At 37.0% G+C, this 27,947-nt stretch overlaps 1 protein-coding gene across 2 annotated transcripts; it reads left to right on the top strand.

Moving 5' to 3' along the window:
- The first annotated feature begins 15 nt into the window (after positions 1-15).
- On the top strand, positions 16-27,929 carry LOC135468010 (centromere protein F-like). 2 transcript variants are annotated; one of them, XM_064746011.1, is made up of 20 exons: positions 16-583; positions 7,304-7,438; positions 9,576-9,626; positions 9,990-10,121; positions 10,354-10,377; positions 11,166-11,312; positions 11,490-11,547; positions 11,739-11,833; positions 12,808-13,500; positions 16,474-16,596; positions 17,847-17,921; positions 20,481-20,591; positions 21,038-21,210; positions 21,381-21,443; positions 21,848-21,949; positions 23,065-23,205; positions 24,176-24,283; positions 24,470-24,523; positions 25,438-25,546; positions 26,160-27,929. In XM_064746011.1, exons 1-20 carry the CDS (start codon positions 107-109, stop codon positions 26,562-26,564), a joined length of 3,276 nt encoding a protein of 1,091 aa, XP_064602081.1. In that variant the 5' UTR covers positions 16-106; the 3' UTR covers positions 26,565-27,929. The 2 variants fall into 2 exon arrangements, with proteins under 2 accessions (XP_064602081.1, XP_064602090.1); XM_064746020.1 differs by lacking the exon at positions 12,808-13,500.
- The last annotated feature ends 18 nt before the right edge of the window (positions 27,930-27,947 follow it).

The following is a 27,947-nucleotide window of genomic DNA, read 5'->3' as shown; positions in this document are numbered from 1 at the left end:
TGCATGGAAGTGGCAGTTTGAGCGAAGTGTTTAGAAAGTTGTAAGGGAGTTACGAAGGATCGGGCAAGTTGACACCCTTGATTAGGATTGACATTTGTCGGCAAAGATGCCGGCATTAAGTCTCTCGAAGCTAGTTGACCTGGCTCTCGGCACACCCGAGGTGGGGGCCGTCAACTTCAACATTCTTCACTCTCTGCTGCACGCCATGATACAGCACTTGAAAATATCAGAAATCACAGCAGACATAAACGAAAGTGATCGTGATTTCCTAAGTGGACCGGAGAAAATGCAACTTCTAAGCAGTCTGTCAAGTGATAGTGGCAGAGATGATTCACAGGATACGCACAGTGAGAAATCCGGAGCAGATATACGCAAACGTCGCCCACCATACCATCAACTGGAGACGAAAGTTGCTAGATTAGCGGAACAGCTAGAACAACTAAATGCTCTTCCATCAACAAATGAACTGTTTCAACAGATTAAAGCAACCGGTGATATTGATAGACCAACGCCAATGGCAGATCTTTGGAAATCAATGCAAATCAGTAAACGAGTGAGTGCTAACGAAGATGGTGTGGGAAAGGTATGTTCATTATACATTATATTTATAGTAATTATCAGATATGAGATACCAAATAGATAGAATTATTAAGTCAGTTGAATGCAGTTTATTTTCACCTCAGCAGTGGAGAACAAAGTTTTCTTTTATATATCGTCTTTGTATGACCTATAGGTAAGGTTTATTCACACACCTGACTCTTCTTGTAATACATTACTATAGTATCATAATTGGTATGTTGGGAAATAGTCATAGTCGAAAAGGATTAAAAATTAAATTATAAATGTTGTTCTTACAATCTATTATATCAAGAATGTCCGAACTGAAAAATCAGTTAACTTCTTTTTATATTAATTGTGTCCTTCAGCTGCAAATTTTCCAAGAGGCTAACTTTTGCGTGCAACAATATATCTTTTTTTATATTATTCCTAATGGAACTTAACAGCAGTGACATCAAGTAGCAGAACAAAAAGAAAAAAAAATTATTGCATTTAAGTGTTAAGAAACATACTGTGTAACTCTTATAAGCCATCATTGCCTTCAGTATGTTATGAAAGAAAGAAAAGATTTGTATACCTGCATTTTTTATCAATGGGTTATGATTATTTCCATTTTGTTAACATGTTTTAATAGTTTGAGTATATGTTGCCCTTGAAATATTTTACACATATATGTCTTCAAATATTATATATATATGTGTATAACACTTGTACATTTAGCAAAAGTTCACTCTTGGTTGATCTTACATATGTAAAGCCTCTACCCTCTGATGTTTATTTATTTATTTATTTATTTATTTGATTGGTGTTTTATGCCGTACTCAAGAATACTTCACTTATACGATGGCGGCCAGCATTATGGTGGGTGGAAACTGGGCAGAGCCCGGGGGAAACCCACGACCATCCGCAGGTTGCTGGCAAACCTTCCCACGTACGGTCAGAGAGGAAGCCAGCATGAACTCACAGCGACCGCATTGGTGAGAGACTCCTGGGTCATTATGCTGCACTAGCGCGCTAACCAACTGAGCCATGGAGGCCTTCCTCTGATGTCGGTAGAACATCAGCATTATTAGCTGAAGACTTTTGCTGTCTGGAAATGGCAAACATGAGCACAAGTGACACCTGTTGGTGTTGTGAGTAGCATGGCAAAATGTTCAAATGGTGCATTATAGTTTGAGAAAGCCCCAAACCCCCTTCAACATTTTACGGGGAGCTGTGTTGCCCAAACACCCTGCTAATCCTTAACTTTGCCGGATTTTTACAAAAGCTTGCAGAACAATCATACATGTAAAAGCAGACCATAATTTGTAAATTGTTTGGGACTTTACAAATATGCATTGGTTGTTCAAAAGTGACAACAACAGTCTATCCTCCTTTGAATGATGCAAATCAATTTGTTTCTAGTACCTAAAATACTGCTTTATTTATTTGCATAATTTGAAAAGTACATGTAGTCTTCAATGACAAACTCTTTACACATGTCAGGTATTATTCCTGTCAATGGTTACGTTCTGTGCTGATCAGTTCAGGCTAGAGTAACTGTTGCAACAAGGATAATATTATAATCCTCTCATTCAGTCGCTAATCATTGGTGCGCTACTGTAGTAGATGTTGTTGTAAGACTTGAGTCACAAAGGCCAGTTCAGGTTCTTACACCACATATCATTGTTCATTATCATGGTTCTGTAATCCTGCACAATCAAACTTAATAATATATTAATCCCTGATATAACATGCGTGATTAGGCTCTGGGAACCTTTAATACATGCACACGCTCAAACTTGTGGGAACATGACTGAAAGATGCCGGTCTAATGTTTATAAAATTATCGTCATACTTTGATTTTTCAAGTAATAATTTTTAAGTATTCCTGCCCATTGACACCAATTGTCACATGATTGAGTTTGCCATACATTTTTTCTGAAGAGTTCATTACATCAAATTAAAGCTTGGCTTCACCATGATGATGTAACAGATCAAGTTTGAGTTTCGGGCAATTTTTGTCTTGTCTTTGGCATTTCATATTTTTTCAAATTGTTGGTTATTCTGAATTTGTACATGGCTTCATTGAAACAAGTTAAAGACCAGGTTCAAGTTTTAACCCGTTACGTTCATTTTTGGCAAAATTGTGGCTGTTTTTGTCCTGTTGTGGACGTTAATTGGCATAGTTATTCTGATAGCTTTCACAGTATATGCAGAATGTTCGATTGAGTCAATGTGCAACAGCCAGGTTTATGGGTGGAGAAAAATGAACACTTACCATAATCATAAAATCTTGGAGGCTACAGTCCTAGACTACTTCTTGCACGCATTCTAGTTATACAGTGGTACTTATTTTTCAAGAAGTGATTTTAAGGAATGTGTGTAGGATTTTGTTGCGTGCACCAAGAGGTATCTAAGGAACAAATTAGAATTAGTAATGGCTCTGATTGAAAGTTCTCCTGATTGACAAGTGTGTTTGATTTGTCGATGTTAAATTACCCACCTCAAGGTCAGATTACTTATACACGTGTGTAATATCACCCAGTAGGGGTGTGCCGTTGACAGATTGGTGTTAATACTTTGACTGTTAAGTGAGGTTTTGCATGTGGAAAGGTCATCACTCATGTCATTGACCTAGACTGCATTTACACTTTCTCTGTTTTCTGTGAAGTAACCAAGTAGTAATGATCAGACTCTGACCAGATTAATTTTGGAGTTAATCAATAGTTTGCTTAATGCAATCACTGGTTAACTTTATGTCCACCTTGGGCTGTCTGTAGTTAGGCTGAGTGGTTCGTGTGTGTTCCTGAATTTTCTGGGCCTTTAATTCACTCTCAAAGGAACTGCCATGAATCAACAATCAACTTGCTGGTCCTTCTGGAACAGCTGGTCCATGGGGTTATTATGCTGCTTTTCAGATTATGGAAGATTTGAACATTTTAATGTAGCTTTTTGTTGTTCTTAGGTACTTGTCTTAGTAAGAGAGGAGAGAGAGAGAGAGACTCCAGGGATTAGGAATTATTTCATCGTTATCGGCTGGAAACACAATTATGCATCACTTGTACCTACACTCAATCTCTCTGTTAAAAGAGGGACTGAGTGCAACAGTTGTTTTCTCAGGCTATAGAAATAACTTAAGTCTCATTAGTTGAAATTGGAGGCTTTTGAGGTTTTTTAGATGTGAGGGGATTTTCGGACTTTGAATGGCGATGTCATGGTTATACAAAACAACAAAAATAGAAAGGTACAGTTTTTAAACTTTGGGTGGGATACTCTGTTGATACATGTATACATTCGGTCTAGTGTTGTCCTTTCTTGAAATGTTTTTCATCACCAATGTGTATTTTTACAGAAACTGCCGAAATCAAGGATGTGAGAATGAATGAGTGAATGGAAATTTAGGAGAAAAAAAGACATCATTTGTCAGCGCATAAAATCTGTTATGTAGTAATTTAAAGAAGAGACACTTAGTTTTGTGTCATTTGATTCATTTTCTGTTTCAAGACATAATTTACAGAAATTTGCTAATAAATACTACCTGCTCTAAATGATCAGTTATCTTAAAGGTGAAATCTGACTTTTTTATATGCCCTCGCCATAAGGCATGGAGTTTTAATTTTTGGTGGATATCGATGATTTGTCCCAACTCGCGTTAATTCATTTCCACAGTTGCCAAGGTTACCATGTTTCCAGTTTTCCTATGTATACTATATAGATTGATATGATTTCGTGCCTGGGCTATAACTCTAACTTCGTGCCTGAGCTATAGCTCCAACTGTTTTCCACGTAGAGTTTTCATTTTTGGTGGATGCATACATACACAGATGATGAAGTGTTCGCGACTCAAATTTGTCCATTTGCGCAGTTGTCATGGTAACCACATACCAATCATCAACTCTCATGAAGATTCCCCTCAGAGGTTATACTCTATATACCATAATACTGCTGGTATTCTAGTTTATATATTTTAAACAAATGCATTTATTGACTCCTATGTTATGTTCACTCTCGATTTGCTTCTGAAATTTAACTTAATTTAATTAAATTGATTTAATGAATGGAACACATGGTCATGATTGTGTTGATTATGTGTTGTTATAGTTTTTGTACACCTGAACAGTCTGTAATTTGTTCAAAATACCAAACTTGTGTCCCTTGAATTTGAAAATGTCATGACATTATTAACAGCAATCTTGATTCATTTGTGCGGCTGGTAACTTAAGGATGTCACACAAATTGTATATTTTATGAAATGACAACGAAGGAAACGTCTATGAAAAGAAAGAAAGAAAAGTGAACATTAATGTGAAATATGTTTGTTTTTTGAGAGAAAATTAGGTGAATTTTCAAAACAAAGGCAGCCAAATTCACAAAAAATCAGCAGACAGCAGTTTGGGAAAATTGAAAGCATTTCATTTCGCCTTTATACTAAATAATCTCATTGACTGAAATTCTCCCCCAAATACTCAACAACCTCATAATATAACTGAATTTCCTGTTAAGCCTTATCACATATATATCTAGAGAATAAGTGTCCACTGACTAGTTATCGCAATAGAGATGAGCTTAATGGTAATAATGTATAGTTTGGTGCAGTTGATGCAGTTGATAATCATTTTCACCTCATACATGGCAATAAATTGTTGACACTGGAACGAAAGGTCAAGTAATCTATGTGATTTTGTTTGTTACCATCACTGCTCTTGTTAACGGCTCATGCCACGACATAAGTATAGCTAAAGAGCCATCAAGGTCAGGTTTATACTGTGAGATTTCGTGTTGTGGGGTGTCTCCACTGGTTGTCAGGTTTAGCACACCTACACAAGCAGTACTCAGTCACATTGTCAGACTGTGTACCCTCACAACAACACATAGTCTACATAGGTTCACAAGTCAACAGTGTTGGCACACAACCTTGTCATCATTCATTTCCCTCTCACATAAAAAAAAATCATCATACACCTCTTTAGTATATTTAATCTGGCATTTCCTCTATCTACATATTTACATAATATTTTTTAGTTCCTCAGTAATAAGAAATGGTATAGATCTTAATTTTTATTTCTTTCTTTTTTTTTTTTTTGGCACAGACAAGAATTTGTCAAAAGCATTGTCTTGTTGATAGTCATGACCATACCAACGCCAGTATAAATCTTGACCTCTCCCTTTCAGATGTACATGTATATAAATTGCCATTGTTAAACAGACAAGATTTCTTCTTTGTGGTCCTGTATTCAGTCATCTAGGACATAATTACTTTTACCTGACTACCAAGCTTACCTTGGAAGACCTCCCATACTGCTTGATGTATTACACTGGCCCAGTCTGGCTGGAGATGGAATGTTAGAGGTTGGCATGTCTGATTTACACTGCTAATAATGAAGTACCCTGTGTTGGACACACCTTGCTTTCTTTAGAGGGGATCCTTAGAAATTTTGACATCTGTGTGTCAGTTCTTGGCTTACTGGTATCTAACCTCCTGTGTAGGCTGATATTCGCACAGGGTCTGATCATAAGTATAATACGCACATACATATAATTTGGTACCACTGGGTGCTTTTACCTTGTTTTATTGTGTTACTCCAGTTCAAAGAGAAACTATGAGGAAATATTAAAATAAGATGAAGGAAACCCTATGCAACAGAGTTTACACACTGGTTCAGAGAGATTTGTGATGAACAAAACTGCTGAACACCCACAACTGAAGATAGAGTCCTCAAAAACAAAATGTTCGCTAGATACTGTAAAATTTGCATGATGTGACATGATAATATTCTGTAAGTGACAGTGAATCAAGGTAGGCAGGCAATGACATCTAGAGTGTGTAAGAACACAGTAGGAGCTATACATGTACATCACCACAGAAAAAAGCATAAACAGAAAATTTTTGTTTTTCTCTTCTGAAACTTTAAGTATGAGATTTAATACTCTGCTTGTACAATTCAGGAAAGCAATTCAGATTATGTCAATCATTGTTAATTAAACTTAAGCTTAGTCTTAAGCTATTAAGACTGTGATTTTGACATTATTGCATCTCTTAACAGTGAATAGAACATTTAAATGACCTTCCCTGTTGCAAATTGCTTGATTTGAAATAAATCAGTATAGTGTGAATATATATTTTATTTACCTTGCATGTTTTGTGGCTTTGTGAAGTCTAGCATCAATACAGAATGAATACGACCTTGTGAGATTACACATGGATGTCACATGCAGTAAGACTGGAAGATGTTCAGTTCATCAGTTACAGTCATGAAACTATACTTTACTTTACTATACTTTAAGACACTTGTTTGATGCTGCGAAAGATTATCTAATCTGTGGATGTTAAACGTATATTTTTGGTAAGACATTCCAGTGAGGCAACACATTACTTATTTAGGCATTGGGTCAGTGAAATACCTTTATGAAATTACCAAAATAATGTTGAAAGCAATATTAAACCACAAAATAACTCATAAATATTGCTATTGTACATGTGAATCAATAATTTTTATATTTATTATTAATTATGTTTATTGTTTTCCTGCAGTAAATGTCTCTCTCATGATGTGATATGTTATAAAGTCTCTAACAGTGGGCAATTCTGATGTTAGCTGCTCAAATTTGATATTTTCCTATGGATCTTAGATGTACGTGTACCTTTAAATGTGATGTAATATACATGTACCTTTCAGTAATGTAAACTTGCATATGAAAGAAATATGAATATTTCAATGTCTGCTGTTCTTGCATATGGATATTCATCTTTCCTGTTTAACAGCTGATGTCAATGGTAGAGGACCTGATGAGAGAAATGTCTACACTTAAGGATGATTATAGCAGAATGGATCGCTTGGAGACAAATATGAAACGTCTGATGGAAGAAAATAACAGTTTGAAAGACAGGATCAATAATGTAAGTCAACTTTTATACTTCCTGTACTTCATTAAGATTGTTCTGTGTTCAAACCAGTTGATGTTTCCACAATCTTGTTATAATACAAGTACATTGTACAGTCCATGGTGCAGATGGTTAAAGCTTTGGCTTGCTGCTCGCAAACATGCCCTTGATCAAGCAAGGTTTTGTTTGCAAACCCATCTCTCTGCTTTGTTGTGACTTCAAGTTAGGGGATTTGTCAGGGACCTACATGTACATAGGGGTGATGGTTTACTCTGGTTACCCTGGCTTCCTACAACCATAAATCTGACTGCCATCATAAAGTGAAAAATTCTTGAATGCAGCACTGAACACCAATCAAATAAATAAATAACTAAATACACAGTCCAGAAATGATGCTTTATTGTATGTGTACAGTACATCTCAGACTAAAATTCAGTTGTTTACCGCTTGTATCGTGCCCTGAGATAATGAATAATGCTCCACCGGCGCGTGAGAAACTCTCTGCTAGGCAGTGTCGGAGACCTGTTGAGGCGCAGGATTATCGTTGGACGGTGTGAATATAGTTCTGTCTACAGACATTGGCCTATCCTTATTTTTCAAGCGATGGTGCAGTCACTGTATTTCAGCTACTTGAACATGTACTGGCTGTGAAAAGCGGAAAATTTATCTTGCAATATATAACGACCTCTGCACACCAAAGTCAGTTCATCAACTTAAGGAGTAAATATGCGATCCAAGTCTACAGTTGGTGTTGATGGTCGGCACATTAATTTTGATATACATGTACATTTACATTATGCCATATAGAACCATGCGACAGATATTACATAGTAAACTGGCCAAATCTTCGCATAAAGTTCACAAAGCCATGCGACTTTCTTAGGAATAAAGCTTGTGCAATAGCATGCACTTCCTGCCTTGGACCTCGACACAACAATGGTAGACAGCACTCTCGTGTTGCCATGCCTCTGCATGATCCTTCACGCTCATGTCTTACCATTTGTCGTGTTTGTATAAAGGTAATAACATCATGAATTCATATCACTGCAAGGATCATGTAAGCCTTATATCAAAAGAACTAAAAAAAAAAGAAGATAACCCAAAACACGTATGTTCAGGTCAGAACTGGCCTGCAGACATTTCACTGTATGCTACACTGTACAAGTTATGCTGACTGTATAAACTGGACCCCCCCCCCCCCCCACAAATGCATAATCATATTTTATTGATACACATATAAGCTATTCGCATACACTTTGCCTCAGCTTTTATTCAATTTCACAAATAAAATTTGACAGGCCTATCTGGATTCATCTGGGTGTTGGTTCATATCATGTATTGCCTCAAGGCATTTTGTAGTCACAGAGTCAGAAAAGAAAAGGCACACTGTGTCTGGTAAGCCAAAAATTTGAATGAAGTGTATTGGTGATAATGGGAAATTATTACTGTATTACCTTTCTGTGAGAAAAACCTTTCAAACGAATAACTTTTTTTCCTTCATTAGTTGGTTTGAGGGTGCCTTTCCTAGATGGTTTCGTGCAAACTACAAATTCTCCAGCATCATATAATCAATATCTAACTTGTCCTGTATCATGTTTGTATTTTTTGCCACTTCTGTACATGAAGTTTCATATTCTAATACCGCGTTTTTGTTGTTGCATGGCGTGTCCATCTAAGTGTCGATTTGGTTTTCTAAATCACTGAGTGGCAGACAATTTTTCACTGGCAAATGATATTTATACATCTATTCTTTTAACTTGTTATGGATGATGAAGAATGAATTAGTTTTAGAAGTTGTAGTGATTCATCACAAATCTCGCACAGACTCACTTGTAAATCACTACTTAAAAGAAGATTGCCACCTTGTGATCAGAACCACACACATCAGATGTTTTACTTCAGTTTCATGTATTATGTTAGTCTTGCAAAAATCTTTGAAATCTATATATTCCGTTGTCAATTTCCCACAGCGCATCGGCCTACCAATGCTTAGCCATATTTGTGTGATCAGGCACAATGGATGGATCACTGACTCTGCAGGTGACTGACTGTCTTGCTAGAATCATGCTAATCTCCTGCCTGGTTTTGACTTTTAGCCTGAGCTGTATTGTAGTTTATTGTTATCCATATAATGATTTCATTTTATTTGTAGCTGGGAATAGAGGATTTATTGAACAGGCTCAGTGACTTGGATGCTTACACAGTAAGTCATCAGGTGTGGTCTTGTATGAAAGATGGACACTTTATTAATTCCTGTTCGCTTAATTATACTTGCAAGTTATTAACCTCTAGTAGTTCAGTTTTTAGTGTTTTAGACAATGTTGGTAAGACTTCAGATAGCAGGGCCTTTCTATTGTTCCGTCCTTAAACTTTGTGAATGTATCTCTTATTTTCTGTGTTAAATCATTCAGTTATAGGAGAATAACTTCAAGAGATCAACTAGCTCGTAAAGATTTGTCAAAAGAGACTATATTCTTCTGAGGGGGAACTTTTTTGGAAATAGTAGCAGTCTATTGCATTCATTGTATTTAAAATATTTCTCCTTTGTCTCTTCATCTGTCAATAGAAAGAATTGAATGAGAAATTTGAGATGTTGCCTTCAGCTGAGGATATGGCTTCGTATGTTACCTGGCCTGTTCTGGAGGATGCTCTCAACGGTGTTCGCAGTGACATGAAGGAATTGTATAGTAGCAAACCAGTAAGTCCATGGGATTTTAAACAGTGCTGGACCATATTTTTTAGTTGTCACTTTATCCTGTGTGTGAAACAAATGATGGCTGGCTTCATACACATATGTGTAGGAGTCAAGTATGAAATCATAATGCTATTACTAATGGATTAAACATAAATCACTGTAATGGATTTAGTAATTCAGGTTTGAATTGATTTTTGTGAGCTATTTTTAATAAATGTCTTTGTTAATTGAACAGGTTTTTGGAGCTCAAGATGAATCGGTAAGTTTGACTCTGTTGTTGTAGAACTGCCTATTCCTTTGTGTTAATTTGTCCCAGTCTTCAACCATCTGCTTTTAGAAGTTGTACCTGGTATTAAAACCTGTCCTGATTTTGTGTTGCAGTATACATGAAACCCCTTTAGCTACCCCATTACTGTTTAGAGATTCTCATCTTTCTGCTAGTAAATAAAAGTAACAATCTGTTTTAAAGCTAAACCAATACATATGCTTTCTTTCCCCCTTTATTAAATAAAGCATGAGGGTTAGTGACGTTACATCCGAACTGTATTGTTTATTCCATGCTGCTGACATGACTGACTATGTATGATCATGGACTGTTCTGTCTTCACACGCTGATATTGTGCAAACATCTGCGCTTGATAACAACTTGATATCATTCTCATAGAAACTATTAATGAAGACTTTCCTGAACTCGCTCTTGTATTCACCATTATTTCATAACAATCTTGTTTATTGTGAACTATAAAATTACGTATGTTTCTCGAAGTAAACAGTTTGACATTCAAACAGTGACATTGTGGAGCACTAGTTATAGTCTCAGACAGAATAAAATTTCATTGAATACATTTACATAGTGTTTCAACTATTTTTGTTTTTTTAAATAAATACATTATCCCTTCCACTAACCTGTCGCTTTTTTAATGTGAAATTCCAGAAGTTCAGCTGTTTTTTTGTTGTTTTTTTTGCTTCGGCTTCAAAAGTATTGTGTGTTAAAGTAACTGCTGATTGTTTCACGTGCTGAAGCTCTCCATTATTTCTTTTCCCTAGCGTTCAAGGCCCACATCCTCCAGAACTAGCACCAGATTAAGTGGTGGTAGCTCCGGACCATCACTACATACGCTGGACATCTTAGAACGACTAGGTAGAATTTCTGGAGACCACGAAGCCTTAGAGCAGAGAGTTGATATAATAGAGGTAGGTGTTTTAAAAGTCAGCAAAGACATATTGCTGGCTTTAAGCAATTTAGCCTGTACTCATTCAAATTTTGTAAACATACCAGCTTGCTTTGACTGATGAACATAAATGTAGGTTGGGCTTGAACCATTTAAATATGACTGATGTTATAATTTTAAAAATTTGCTAATTTTGTAGGAAGAGATGAAGAACAAAGTCGACAAGGATTTCCTTGAGCAGTCCCTGGAAGAAATGAGTAAGTTAACCCCAAATATCATGAAATGGAGGAGCAAAAATTGCAATTATAGATTTTGTTTTCTTGTAGCATAAAGGGTTAGCAATGATAAGATCATTCTGAGCTTCTGTTGACTGTTAATTGGCAGATAATTTTCTGTAATGTAGCTGTTCTGTGCAATACATGTATATGTATTAAGCTTTCTCTTTCAGACCACCATCTGTTTGAAGATTTTGCTAAACAGCTGGAGCAGATTAAGACAGACATTGCAAATCTCCAAAATGAGATGCAAGGTAGCAGAGACCAGGTAAGAAATTACATCGGAAAAAAGTATTGTTGAATAGAGAACTCTTTACGTCATTGATATCTGTTAATCAGTGGATAATTGGTTGTTGCTGAGTGATAGGATGAGCAATGTCTTTTCTTTAAGGTTATCTCACTTCATCACAGAATACCAGGTGGGGTAATAAAAATATATGCAAGATATATGATTGCTTAATTGTTTTAGAAGACCCCTGTTCAGGTGGCACCTATTCCGGTAAGATTTATACTTGTACAGTAGCTGTGTGTGTGTTCTCTATAGATAACTCCTAATTCCTGTATCTTGATATTGTCAACTTACCTTATTCCTCTGTCTGGTTATAACTAGTAATGCACTTTGTATTTTTGTCATGGTTTGGAGGACTGTCTGTATCTCATATTCACTGCTGTGTGATTTATCAGTTAATACACTGACATTTTGGCACTAATCAATGAGGAGAGCTTGGATGCAGTCAGAACTCTAGGTGACCTGCAGGTGTTTGGCTTTGAAGATGACACCCATATCTTCTAATTTCGGTGGTTGAAAAAAATGTGGTGACTGTGTGTTTTTTTTATTATCTGTTTTGGTCTAACACCACATGGACTAGTTTTGCTGTGGAAGATCTTATAAAATAAAGGTAACCAAAGCTACTCCTGTCTTTAATAATATATGACATGATCACACTACAGCACTGAGGTTTACAGACATGTTCGTTGGCCTCCAACGTGCCGTGGGCGTACGAGTTCTTTAAGAGTGGAAGGATTTTTTATTCATGTTTTAGTTGATAGTAGTGTGATGGATTGTCCATTCAAAGTGCCTCAGTCCTCTGGTGTTTGGCTGCATCTAAGTCTCTCCATTAGATCAGGCATCAAATTGTAAACTGAGTGTTGGTATTGTGAAAAAGTGACTTGCAGACACTCTGACAGACACATTCACAATACCCCAGCTCCTAACACCAGCACACTCTCTTTTCACTTTAGATGAAACCTGTAGGTGTTATTTTCGATCCTAGTCATGGAGTTGGTTCTGTTCATGATATCGCCATACCTTCCAAGAAGGGAAGTGCCATGCTGCCGCCCCTGTCTAAGGCCGGCAACTTAAGTCCAGTTTTTGCGGAGTCCCTGCACCACAGACCAGGGAGCCCAGATAAAAGATATAATCGGATAATGGAACATACAGGAAATCTTGGAAGGCAGGTTTCAGATTTAGAGAATAAAGTGAAACAGCTGCAGGAATATGTGATGGGAGGAAGTGTTCACTTTCATGAGCCCCTGGAGGAGAGTGAGATGATGATGCATGTGGGTGTGCTGGAGACAGCGTCAGAACATGAGCTGCTGCTGCCTGAGGGTCCACCACTGTCCCCACACCCTGCTCCTCAGCTTAGTCCAGGCAACACTGCACAGATTGATATACAACCTGATATCCATAATTCCCAAGACATTTTGTCCATCTTTTCAACATCAGATTCTCCAGATGATGGAGACATTGAGGGAAAAAAGAGAAAGTCTCAACCAGTTACTAATGACCAGTTGCTGAAGCTAGGGAAAGTTTTCAACCTTGAGCTCCGAGGTCTGAAGGAAAAGCTGATTCGTAGAGATGAAGGCTTTAAGAAAATGGAGAAGGGCCTAGATAAAATTTTTAAGAAAGCTCAACGATCTGGTGCCTCAAGAACGGTTAGTACTGCCAGGAGCATAACGTTTAGAATAGTTATAAAACTGTTTTGATTTAGTAAGTATTTCATTTAATTGATGCAGCCAAAACCAGAGGCAGCAAAGGCAGAATGTACTCCTTGAGATGAATGGTCTAAATAAGGTCAGAGTGGTTGATAGTCCATGGATTTTTTTTCTCGCAGTGAATTTTGAACATGCAGAGTGTTGTTTTAATGTTTTTGTGATCTTGTTTTTGGATTAGTATTGGTGTGTAGGATGAGAATATTATCTACCCCCCAGGGATAGGCCATGCAAATATGCTAGTTGATGGGGTTTATTAAGATTCAAGCAGCTCCAACTATATTAAAGGAAAAGACCTCTAAAATTCAAAGTTGGCATCACTAAATAGACCACCTAAAACTGTGCGCAAATATACTTTCATATATTTTTTTTAGATTTTTGTGAAAAGAGCTAAATGCATTCAAACATTTGAATTCTAAGTTGGGCTTTATGGACCATACTACGAGAGTTTAGGAGCTCTGACGTCACAGAAAGTTTTTCCAACTCTTATCAAGAAACTGAATGTTTTAAATAACTCTTTTTACCCATGAGTAAAACTTCACTAAAAAAATGTTCTCAAAAATTTCTTTCTTTTGGTGAACATCAGGAAAAAAATGCCTTTGAATACCCTTAAAAAATTCTGAAAATATAAATGAAAGTATTTTTACGCATGGTTTTCAGTTGTCTGTATTATAAACCATACTTCATATTTAAACTTTCTTTTACTTTAAGTGATAGAAGGTGATCAGTTGAATAAAGAATTGATTTAGATTTAGAAGCTGTAGATCTGGGCAAAGAACGAAACATAATGTCTGATATGCCAATAAAACTAGTGTCAGTCTTAGTAGGATGTACATGTATCCTAGCCTGTAGTAATAATGAAATTAAAAAAAAAACACAGATGACTATCCTTGTCTAAATGAGTAGTCTAATTTTAGCAAAATTTGTAGCTAATTTTTAGCAAAAAGGCAAGTCTAAGATGCAATGCATTGACACGTGCTAGACAAAATTATTTATTTAGTTGATTGATGTTTTACTCCATACTCCAGAATATTTGACTTATATTATGGTGGAAAAAAATCTGGCAGAGCCTGGATAAAACCCACTGCCATCTGCAGGTTGCTGGAAGACCTTCCCACATAAGGCCGGGGACGATTAAAATCACAAAGTCAGAAATGCATTTGCAAATTTGGCATTCTGAAGTACATTGTGGCATATACGGTAGTAAACAGTTACTTTCAGTTTTAACTAACCATTTCTTATTTCAAGATCTGGTTGTGTATATGGGCGATGATATCACACTGCTGTCTAATGGTTTAAAACTAAATTCATATTGATTTGAAATGAAGCATTGAGATTCTGCTCATTCATTTTCTTGTGACATAATTGGTATGTGTGTAAGTTTCTAAACACCAAGAAACATTTTGTGTATTCTCTTTTGTACATAGAAATATGAAGTATGAGATATGGATTGGTTTTATAAATGCATTAGGTGTGGTATTTCAGGAATAAAGGTAAGTGTTGTTGACACATTGTAGACTATTCAGAATCATTAAACGTCCGTCTTTGTTAATTGGACAGGATACCACAGATGGAGATGGACCTGTAGGTTTGACTTTGTGTTGTAGAGCTGCACATTCCTTTGTTGTTTGGTCTCAATATCAAAAAATCACCTGCTGTTAAAAGTTTAAATCTGTAAAACCTGCTCAACTTAATTTATTCCTTCTATATTTCCCCTATGCTTTTTAGTAAGTAATCACAGACCAACATATTTTTAAGAAATTCTTGGTACATGTACTTGCCATTCCTCATGTGAACCAGTACATAATCATGTGAACCAGTACATAATCATGAGAACCAGTACATAATCAGTATAATAAGAAAGTAGAAAAGGGCTTCAAAACAGATTCTCTGCAAATTTTCTGTGTTACATGTTGCACCAAATATGTCATCAGATTGAGTTGTATGCTTTTCCCTTGGCACTGACATGGTTGACATTTTTAACTGCTTTGCATTTTCTTGTAGTGAGCTTCTATTTTGCACTTGTATACAAGAAACTTACCATATATATCATCTGTATTTAATTAATTAACTTTGCGGGCACAGTCTTAATTAATCTCATCTAGATTCCTGAAAGCAATAGTATTGACATGTATGAAGATGTCTGTGCAAAAGACACACCAGCTCTTAGACAGCTGTAAATGTTTTACACTACCAATATAATGTGTGGTAGTCTTCTGTGTTCATTATCTTTCTGTATGCATAACCTGCATGTTGAGCATCTGCCCATCTTCATGTGTAGCGGGGTCCTCCGTGGATCAGTTGGTTAGCGGGCTAGTGCAGAGTAATGACCCAGGAGCCTCTCACCAATGCGGTCACTGTTCAAGTCCAGCTCATGCTGGCTTCCTCTCCGTTCATAAGTGGGAACGTCGGCCAGCAACCTGCAGATGATTGTGGGTTTCCGCTCCATTTCTTCCCACCATAATGCTGGCTGCCATTGTATAAGTGAAGTATTCCTGAGTGCGGCGTAAAACAACCAACCAAATAAATAAATAAAACCATGTGTAGGGATAATATTTCTAATAAACTATACTGATTATGGTTAATTTAAGTGTGGAAACATTTATTGTTTCTGTGTACATACTTTCTACTCTTCATGCATTTTTGTGTCATTCATTGTTCAGTGCTTCTGAATTATACATGCAAACAAAAATCAACGGTCAGATTAAAAGTGTACATCTATGATGTTGCATTTATACATGAGGAATGTGGCATCAGTTGTAAGTGAGAGTAAGCAGTATATTTGTTTACACTATTAAAGCATCAGTTATTTGCACAGGTAATGATTTGTATGTGTACGGTAACATATTGTGTTTGCTAACATATTGTCCCTATGATGGGATAATTGATAATTGAACTGTATATTGTTGTACACAGGATATGGAAGCTCTGATGAGAGCTCAAAAGGCAATTCACGTGCTGAGGGAGGATGTAGATAAACTACAGACAACCACCTATGACATTCTCCAGGAGAATGACACAAGGACCAAACAGATAGAGGTATAGGATTCTGCATTTATGCATATTAGGGGAAACTTTAATATATTATCTTATATGCACTTAGAAAAATCAAAAGATGGTTCAGTAATGTATATGGGTTTCAGGAGTAAAATACATGCAATTTACTATCAAACCTGAAGGTCATGATAAATTGGAAAAGCTATTATATTGTCTGTGGTTGTCTTTTAATAACGAATAAGATGGTGCTCTTAAAGGAGATCCCCAAAGACCTCATTTTTACTCTAAATGTTTCCTAGACACAATATTTATGCTATGTTAGTCTGTAAACTGCATTTTAAAAAATGTTATGTCAACTAGTTCCATTTTAAAAAAAACCATTAAAGTTGGACCTTCTTATTAGCTTGTCGACCAGTGAGCTCTGGCTGGGTGATGTTATGCTGGTAAGACCTGCCGGGATTATGTATTGACAAGCCTTACAAAGAATTGCCGAATCCATGCATTAGACCTCCCCACTGCGTCTACTTCCAGAACCATCGTGTGATTTAATCTGTAATTACTCCAATGTGTGCACCTCATAATTAGCACACTGAAAGTCATATTAGTAAAGCAGTTTTACAACAAATATTTTGAAAGATAGGCTACCCAGAGTTGTATATCATGAAAAAGCGTGTATAGCGTAGTGACTGGACGATGCGATGACCGATTTTGGCTCACATATCCGCCACATAGATGAGACAAACATGCTCCCGTCTGGTTTGTCTGGCACGAATTTGACATCTGTAGAATTGTGGTAGTATCTGTGGAGAATTTGGCACGGTTTCGCTGTCCATAGCCTATAAATTTCCATAGCCACGTCGAGCGATACTGGCTGCAATACCGAGGATCGATACAGTCCGGCCAGCGCATTGTAAGTTGCACTGACGACAACAGTCTGTCACTCAATAACGATAAAAGTAACCATCGAACTAATCTTTTATGTTTTAAAAAAGTATCACCGTCAAAAATAGATAAGGCTTGAATTCCATTGAATGGAAACAGCAATTGGTAACACATAGAAAGGCCAACTTGAATTTTGTTTGGGTTCCCGTAACAGGCTTCAAATGACTGCATGCTGTGGTGTGCACAACAGCCTGTAGGCAAGGTGTGAACTGAGCTGGAGGACCGCCTTGTTTAACAAGTTTAATCTAGTTTAACAGTTGAAAAATTTGGAAAGGCATTTAATCTGTATAGTAGTTAGTAAAGGTATTTTGAAGTTCAGTTCTGATTTAGTTGCACTATCTTCATTCCAGTCACTGTTCCAGTACTGTGACAAATTACAGGATGTAAAGGCAGACAAGGAGTATGTAGAAATGGAGGTGGATGTGGTGAGTAGCAACTGTCTATCAGTTTTTACTGAGCGTGGTTAGACATCAGTGGGGTTTATATCATCTTATGTTCTTTTTAGCACTTAAGTTCCTTTGCCGGCATGCAGGTAGACTGCACTTGTCTTGTCATTGCCTTTCAAACCACACAAGTTTTTATGTTGTGAACTTGTTCTGTGCAATTTAATAGTGAGTAGTTTGTATCAGCTATTACCGTACGTTCTCGCATTTTTAGGAAATGTATACCATGATGCCTTGCAGGGGCTGTTGTCTTAAATCGTACACTCTGTGTGAGGAGTAGGGGATTACTGGTTGTTGAAAAGATTTAACTTTTTGTTTGATTGGACGGCTGTTTTTCAATCATGCCAGAGTCGTTAAAAACTCTGCACACATTGGTAGATCTATATTAACTACAAAATTGCAGAGAAGCAGTTTCCAGAATTTGTGTTCAATAGAACATCGGTCAAAGCATGTGGTTCTTGAAATTTGAAAGCTAATTATTTGTTATTCATAACAACTAGTGGCATTTACAACCTACAGGAAGACTGTCTGAAAACATTAAGTTTATTTTAAACATTGTGGTGTAAACCTGCTGGCAATAAAACACTATACAAGTGCACGATAGAAATAATGCCAGGGAAACCACAACAGCAGCGACGTGACTCGATACAAACCTTTCTTAAAGAAAATCAAAGTTTGGCACAGTTCGACAGCCCGTAATGTTGGCCTTGATATGTGCTGTGATATACTTTATGCATGTAGGCCTATGTCAGAAACAGACACATATGTTTCCAGGCATACCAGGCTTGGATAGTTGTGGAGGTTTTATAGCCTACTGGCCGGTGTCACATTACACACAGTGTCAAATTCTGTATTGTGTAATACGTGTTTGCCCAAATACAAGGAAATCTTGGCTTGGAATCTAATTAAGAATACCAGTGTTAATAGTTCGTGTCCATTCTTGGGACTCTTGATGTGATGTCTGGTGTTGGCTTCTGCTGATCAGACTCTGTTTAAAAGCTTTTATTGCCACATTAAAAATAAAACCTGGTGCAAAAGTTTTTTCATAATAGGTAATCGTTCATTCATTAGCCATTTTATGTACCTGTAAGCCCTCTGATTTTTTGGGAAAGCTCCTTAAAAATATATTATCAGCTGGATACATACAAGCTGTGAATTTCTACAATATTTTAATCCTGCTTTTTGTTGTGAGTTTGTTATCTGGTAGTAATTTGTAAAACCAGTATCAGTAGTGGATTTTGTACATGAGATCTTTATTTTTGTAATCCACATACAAATTGCATATTTCGTCTCACTCATGTTCAGCTGAGGAGTTTGTCAAGATACTTCAGTGTAATTGAAGTCCGAATGAACTGAGTGAGATCTCCGAGGGATGGATGTTGAGGTACCTGGCAATTTACTGAGGCCATGTCATTTTGTGCATCATTTATAACTTATGAGCATACCTTTGGAGCGTTTAGTACACATGGGAATTTGACAATTCTTCTGTTTAATGTAGACATTTATTTGGACACTGAACATATGGTACGTATGTTTTGTCTGCAAATGACCCTCCAGAGCCTCACGTTCCAGACCTGCAGGTGCCAGATGAAATCTACATGGTTTGTATTCTGGTCTGGGAACTGGGAAATTAGGACTGTCATCTTCTCAGTTGGATCTAACCACTTGGACTTTTTTCTGAGCGATCATTGTTTGTATATTTTCTGTGCAATTACTGATGCCATTCACAGCAAAACGTACATCTCAGAGCTTGATATTCTCTCAAGGTCATCTGGTACGTATATCAGTGGGTTTTGATGGCATTTGTATGGTAAAGTTTAAAGCCTGGTTTAGTTAATTTAATGACATATATACATGAATGTACATATAGTACTAAGTTTGAAATGCCTGTGGTAATATGTTGCAAACTATCTTTATAAAATTAATCTAAAAAGAGTGTAGCCCCACCTCCCACCCTGCTCCTCATTGAGACTCGTTTGTCAGTTATATGTCATGTTCCCGCAAAAGTAGACATGTGGTCTGTACTAAATGGAAAGTCTGCTTTCAAATCAACATACGTGTGTGTTATCGTCAAGGGTGTTTTATCCACATATGCAAGGCAGCATTATTATTTCAATGATCAAACGGCAGCCATCCATGTTCCATTCTTGTATGGACCCCATACACGAGTGGAGAGGAAGACAAGCGGTTGGTACATTCAAGACAACCCTGTGAATGAAAAGCCTAATGAGGTGTTGAATGCTTGCTTGTAAATAATACCACACAGCCATTGACTTTACATATTGGATAGCATAGTTTGTAGAACACAACCCGGAAAACAGCAGGGTAAGTGTTTTGGGAAGGGAAATAGCAAAGATATCGGCATATACTCCAGCTGGGTCAGCTGGCATGGCGATGTCACCCGCAGTGAACGCTTCACAGGAGTCTTCTCTGATCTACCCGCTCACTTTCAATGTGTCTCAGTTAGCAAGTGACTGTAATTATAAAGAAGGTACAGTAAGTGTGTGTATCAGCTATTAAGTGTATCTAATTGATTTACAGAAAGCAGATAAGCGGCTGCTAGAGGCTAAAGTTAACCATAGCCTCTTTGAGAGTACCACAGATGAAATCAATCAGCTCATCCAGGAAATACAAGACAAACTCAATGGCAATGTAAGTGTTAACTGATATGATTTCACACATTATTTTTCCATGTTTTCAATTTTATTTTATTTGTTTATTTGATTTTTAAATGCCATGCTCACAATTTTGTGGATAGTCGTTTGTTTTCCCTAGGCTCTGCTACTATTCCCCCCACCACAATGCTGGCCGCTGTCATCTAAGTGAAATATTTTCAAGTCCAGCTTAAAACACCAATCAAAAAATAAGTAGATAAATAGTTGTAGTTATTTAGGACACATGGAATTTTGAAGACTCCCCTCTGTTTCCATTTTTCTCTGAGCCAAGAAATCATTTGACAGTGATCTCTTGCTGGTCTAACACAAAGTTTACTGGGGATATACTACTTGCTTGATATATATTGATTATTGTGTGCAACACCAAGGAAATAAATTGATGTAAGAAAGCATGTGATTTTGTGTTTTCCTTGCATATCTTAGGCTTTTGACTGGAAGGATGCTATAACAAAGCTGACATCAGAGCTGGAATCCAAGCTGGATCGCATGGAATTGAAGTCTTTGAAGGAATGGCTGGAGAGTCGACTGAAGGCTCTCAACCAGAAGATCAAACAGTCATCTACCTGGGAGGATGATGATGCTGCAGGATTGAGGAAGTACGTCTGTAAACCAGACAGATAATTGTCAAGTAATTTGTGTCAGAATTAATCTAGTATTATTTGCCTGTGTTAAAGATTCATTCTTTCTATGGAATCATAAGTTTGATTTGTCAGCTTATATATCTCAAAACTTTTTACAACTCAATAATTGTGTATTTCAATTATAGACAATTGCTGCAGAGGTTCCACTGTATATCATGTGACAGGCCTGTGGATATAATGATGGGCGGGTAAGTAAACCTTCTACAGTCATCTTTAGTGATTTGTTAATTTCGTTTTATTTTTCATGTTATTTCAAAAGATATTGGCCTTTCTAATGTATATAATGTATGATTGGAATAAACTTCAAAACAGTTGAGCTGGTTCTGATCCAGTATGACATATAGATAAGGTATGGTGTGTATATATATGTGTGCATAAATAATAACAGATTGGATAACAAATATGTTGCATATTGTTGAACGAGGAAAGAATTAGTAAATAATATGGAGGATGGGAAGATGTCTTGGTCAGGGTTTCTTTTTTGCTCATTGCTTAATTAAGCCAGCAGATTCCTCATATATCTGTCATCAGACCTGTATCTGTCATTAACTGTGTGATGATAGTATCACCACTACTGATTATCTTCCCACAGCCCAGTGCCCTCAGTCCCCGGGAACAATGGCCTGCCAGGCACACGCTCTCCTAGGCCCTACACCACATATGAGCTCGACCAAATCAGACAACATGCTAAAAGGTAACACATCATTCACTGTACTCTCATATATCCATGTGTTGTATTCCTAGTGGGAATGGAAATTTCATTTACATAAGAATTGTTATGAATGTATTGGATGTGTGCTTATGAATTCTGATTACTGTAATAATACATAAACTTTTTTGAAAACTCAGATAACGGAACACAGATTCATTCATAGCTTGTATTCAGTTTTCTTACTCACTACATATGTTTGATGCTTTTGTAATGTGTCTGACATCGGTCTCTGAATTGAATGAATTTAACGTTGACAAAAAACTTAGAAATTCACATTGGTCATGTTTATCTGTATAGCTTACAAAGTGGTGGATCTACAATAACCAGTTTACCGTATATGACTCGCCACCCTAAAGAGTATGTATTCAAAAGTTTGGTGTAGTTATTAACCTGCCCCAGCACAGCTATTATGTTCCGTGTCACCTACATTGTCTGGCTGTATGCCACCTAACCCAAATATAAATCTAATTTAGCACTCTCGTCAATCTCTTACCTACATGTAATGTATCAGTGAATTGACAAACTACAGATTTGTGTACTCAACAGTCAACAGATTTGTGTGACAACAATCCATAGTCACTGTCTGTCTGTTTACATTATGTAGGCCTTACAATGGAGACAGACCAATAAGTGGAGGGTAATTGTTACAGAGCTCTTTCACATCAATGTGTCACATGTAGTGGTGGCTGTTTTGATGTAACCTGCTCGTGTTTGATGCCTGTGATACTTGATGAACATAGACATGTACATATGGATCTCTTCATCACTTTACTTGCAGTTTGTATTGTGACAGTGTAATGTAATGTAATGTGTCTATACATTTAAGCCTGATTTTCAAGACGCGTACTAGTTTGTCTTAAAGTTTGTGTTCATCTGTTGATTTATGCTGGGATTCGTTAATTTTGAAATGTTACACAGCACAATGAAGTTCAAGATATATTTTGTACTTAGGATTAGAAATCATTTGGCATGGCTTTTTAACACCCTGCATGTGAATTCTGCTCGTGACAATAACTACCTCTTCACACACTGCATCTCACCTGTGTTTATCTTGCTTGTCTCACCCCTACACTTTCCCTCTTTCCTTGCACCTGTAGTCATGTGATCGGTAGGAATGCAGGTAACTATGAGCGAGCGCTTGCACAGCGTGAAATGGCTAAACTGAGAAAGACAGACACGCAAAAGTTCATGTTACAGCAGTATCAACAATCTGAGGCCTGTCATGGAGATGTGGATGAGTAAGTGATATCCTTAAAGAGCCATTCCAGCGGACACACATTTCAGGCTAAAATTGCTAGTATATGACATGGGTACAGAGTATGTGCAAACTGTTATCACATAAAGATATGTTAAGCTTCTTTCGCAGTTCAAAGACCGTGTAGTACAATTCAGTTCAAAACACAAAAAATCTTTGGTCATTTCTGTACAAATTCCTGGTGTGACGTCCTATTACCCCCAGTATGACCCTACTATGACTTCATAAAACTCCAGTTGATGTCTCCTGCTGAGAAGACCATGTCATCCATGAATGAGCTTTAGTGTGATTTAAGAAGCTGCAGATTACATCACTCCAGGAAAAATGATGTTTCCCCAGGAAAGTGACGTCACTCCAGGAATTTGTATGGAAATGGCCGAAAATTTTGTTTTTGTAAACACTCAGTAGGATTATTTGAAGATCTGAGAAAATTCATGCATGGTACATGGATGAACGCACATTGTGCTGGACAGGATTAATTTCTTATTTCATTCTTCAATAGAAAAACTTGGCTTAAATGACTCTTTAACACAGAATTTGGCCGAAAATATTTAGTCCGGATCATGCTGTTGTATTTTCCTGCTATTTCTTTGCTGTCACAGTAATCTCAATAACGACACTAATAAATGGCATGTTGCAACCTTTCTGCAAGAAGTAAAACTACCTGTCTATGGGATAAACAATCTCTCTGCTTACACATACATCTTAAATGTGCTCTGAATTATCAGTTAAACAGAACAAAACTAAATGCTAATCAGCTCATCTGTGTTTTGTGAGCCTCTCAGGCTTGTTTCATTGGTGATACTAACTTGTTTGTGTGTGTTATAGTACCTATGTGGAAAAGTCAGAAAATACATGTATTTTGATAAGAGTAGGATTCAAGCTTATGTTTATACATTTACATGTACTAGTTCAGAACACTTGTATATACGTTATGTTTTCTGCCCAACTAGGCTGGCTGGTCAGGAAACTTCAGACTTTTATGCACCAGATCGACCATGTGGGGGAAGCCACACCCTGACATACCCACATAAGCGGGTAACCAAGATGTCACACCTCAAGTATGTACATATATACCGTTGGACTAACTGTTGGATGATCAGAAATTTTCTTCTTCTAAATTTGTCTTACAAAGAGTTTTTTTCTCCAATTTCATGTTTTTTTTCAGCCTCAGGTGGATTACAAGCTGTTTGTAATTGAATTTTGTAGATACCTGATCACTGATTTTACATGTTGATACTTTCCAGCCACTTGTTCCAAAATGAACCAGTTATCCCTTCACCTGCTCCAGTAGCATTCAAGTAAGTTGTTTGATATTTAGGCCATCATAAAATATATGTTTGTTTTAACCTGATGGACCCTCTAAAATGGGCTTTCAATGGAATTTGTTGATGTATCAATGATTTGAATGTTTTTTAATAGCTATCTCCTTTTTTAGCCTGAATAAAAAAAAATAAAACTTTCCCTACTATGTTTATTCTCATAGGATTCAGTTGCAACCAGTGAAGAATTAAGCATGGCCTAAGTTCTTACTGGAACAGTCATTGCCCATGGACTGTTTGCTTACAGGTTTATTCACAACCATGTATCTTGTGGCAATTTTTGGACAGCCATCTATACTTACATCTAAATTTAAATTTATGTTCAGGGATCAAAATAATATGGTGTCCACTTGTTCATAAAAGATAATTTTTCTATAACAGTTGGAATCAAGTTACATTTGACAAGTACACTTTAGCACAGCATTTGTAGAAAAATTTTGGTGAAAAAATTCAGTATACCAAAACCATTAGAATGTGGAACTTCACATTTGAATACATAGTCTCGTATTTGTTTGAAAGGAGCATGGTGATTAGTCATATAAACAGATGAGAAATTTTTACCCCCCCACCACCCCCACCCCCACCCTGAGTGATTTGTGACATTTAATGGAAGAACAAATTTTCTAATTGAACCTGTGTGGTTTTGCTATGGCTTTGTCCAGAGGTTCACCATGCTCATGTAGCTGACAGGGTTCTGTAGTGATATCCAAGCTGTCCTCAACTTCATCCTTTTGTTAACAAGATGGCTTTCATGTAAGTGAAGTCTTTCCAGCACGGCATTGAACCTTAATCAAAGAAATAAATGAATGTTCAATTTGTAGTAGCCTGTGTAATACCCATGTCCTGAGCCATGTCTTTATTGTCATACCTCATGTCTCTTTTATGATCACTAGACACGACTCTGAGCTGGATATTTTGGGTGTGGATGGTCACATCTACAAGGGACGAATAAAAAAGCAAGACCCTTCACGCAGATATCCCCTGGCAGCTGCTTATCAAGCGGTGAGGACGTGTCAAATGCCAACATGTCAAAGATATTTGTTGTGCTTCCAGATCATCTCGAGAATAATCGTAAATGCATAACATATGTAAATGACAGTAAGAAAGTGCATTTAGTATTTTGTGTTCATCATGAATGGGTTGTTTGTGCCAGATGTGGATAGATCCTGCTGTACTTGGGTATGGCATTGTATTGGTAACTCATCATAATGGGAGACAACATTTTATGTCAGTATTGAGACAGACCTGTTACATGAAGACAGTACCATTTGATATGACTGAAATTAATGGCAAAAGCGATGTTAATAAACAACTGGTTAGGGTGTCTGTTGGTGATCTTTCAGATTGTGTATTAGATTGAGAGTATAAAAGTTTTTAATTTTTTTTTTAATTTTTATTTCAACAGACACACAGTGAGACACAGGAGGTCATTTTTCATCAAATGTATACATATGAAAAAAAAAAAACACGCGGGTTACACACATATTGAAAATATGATGTTAATAGAGAAGAATATATGACCTAACTAATTCGTTATGTCCTTTCATACATAGTCATAAGCACTTATAGGAAACTGACCTGTGACAGTGAGTTTGGCAATGTTAATGTCTTTCAGATGGCTGCCGAGGAGAGGAATCTGGCACGACCCCCAACCAGTGCTGGGTCCACCAAGCCCACTACCACCCCAGTGCCTCCCCCCTTTCGGCAACGCCCCACATCAGCTGTTCCCCGACCGGCATCAGGAGGGTCTGTTCAGCGCATTAACTCTGCTCGCCTCACCATGAGGCCTCAATCTGCTCGACCTAGCTCCCGGCCTGGCTCCACTACACCTTCACCTCCACCGGAGGAGCCTCGCCATTTCCTCCCCAATGAAGAGGAGGAGCAACAAGAGCAGCAGCAAGAACAGCAACAAGAGCTGCCGAAGGAGGCAACAGAGCAAGTCCGGGCCCCATCTCCAGAACCTGTTGAGGTTCCAGTGGATACCCCCAGAGAGGAAAGTGCTGATGTTGAAGAAGATTAAGGAGGCTTAGATATAAGCCATGTGGGTTCCACATACATTTGTATTTTTGTTTTTTCATACACAGTAATTTTGGATCTTTATATGAGGGTTTTGTAAAGAAATATTGAAATTATGTTTGTTACAAGTTAATGCTTCCCATGTTATAGATCATGAACCTAGATTTATATATATACATATATATACATAGACAAATATTTACGTACTTACATTTCTATGTAAACATACCAAGCTTACAAATACAGCATTATGAAACAGTAGCAGTTATATTGAGGATGTAATTATCATGGTTACTTCAGCTTGTTCAGTGCTCTACAGTGGCTGTCCCAAAAGTTGATGTCTGCTACTGCTGAAATATTTTAATGGAGCTGGGCTAAAATGAAATTTGGTTTTGATACTAGCACAGATCTGTGTCTTAATGTAATGTCCCTCAAGGTAATGCTGTTGCTTAATGTTGATGGTATTTTGTTGAGGCACTTATTGTTGATGCAGAATTTGTATCCAATCAGATCATGGGATATTTTACACTTACAGTATTTACATTGATGTTGCTGATAAATTTCTTGACTTAGGAAGGTTCTAGGTATTTGAAGGCACATGTGCATGGTGTCAAATTTTGTACGGTAATATGTTTCCCTACCAGGCCATATTAAGAAAAAAAACACCTATAAAAACATACACATTTGTTTTGTAGATAGACAATGCCTGGAGCATGAATGCACATTGTTAGTCAAAATAAGTGTTATTTTATATTAGGTTGAGATAAAATTATCCATACAACATGTTTTGTCATTACTTTCTCAAGCATCACTGGTGTATTTGTTTGTACCCTTAGCTGTACTAGTTCCACTACCTCCGTATGGCATATACTTGATATTTCTTTTAGTGCAATGATGTCCTTTATCATAAACATATATTTAGCTAACAAATTAGTTTCACTGTGATAATGATATATGAATGCATTTCCCCAAATTTGTAAGGCTTTATTAATAACTGAGAAAAGTACAAAAATCAGTGACTGAATACTGTTGCCACAGACAGAAACTTTTACTTCAAGGCCAGTCATGTGAATGAAATATGCAAATGATTCAAGTTCATTCCTTGTAAGATTCCGTCCAGATGTTTTCATGACCCCATGCATTATCTTAATTGTGATGATGCTGTAGATTTTACTGTAAGGTTCTGTTTGAGTTGGAGTCTGATATTTCTGTACTTTATTGTATGTGTAATTAGTTTATATCACCTGCACACTTTTTAAAATTTTAATGGTGTTTTAATGTGCACACATCTTATTTTCACAACTCGTTTTTATAGAGCTATAGGAACTGACAACTGCTTTGATAATAAAATATAAATCCAAGAAACATACTGTTTTTCTTTTTATAT

Source organism: Liolophura sinensis, chromosome 1 (assembly GCF_032854445.1).
Source record: "Liolophura sinensis isolate JHLJ2023 chromosome 1, CUHK_Ljap_v2, whole genome shotgun sequence".
Classification (NCBI taxonomy): Eukaryota; Metazoa; Mollusca; class Polyplacophora; order Chitonida; family Chitonidae; genus Liolophura; species Liolophura sinensis.
This window is presented reverse-complemented; position numbering and strand designations above follow the sequence as displayed.

Excerpts from the sequence above, each read along its gene's own strand:
- LOC135468010 (XM_064746011.1), top strand. The coding sequence starts at position 107 with ATGCCGGCATTAAGTCTCTCGAAGCTAGTTGACCTGGCTCTCGGCACA. Across the intron at positions 584-7,303 it reads ACGAAGATGGTGTGGGAAAG|CTGATGTCAATGGTAGAGGA; the intron begins GTATGTTCATTA and ends CCTGTTTAACAG. Across the intron at positions 11,834-12,807 it reads TGCAAGGTAGCAGAGACCAG|ATGAAACCTGTAGGTGTTAT; the intron begins GTAAGAAATTAC and ends TTTTCACTTTAG.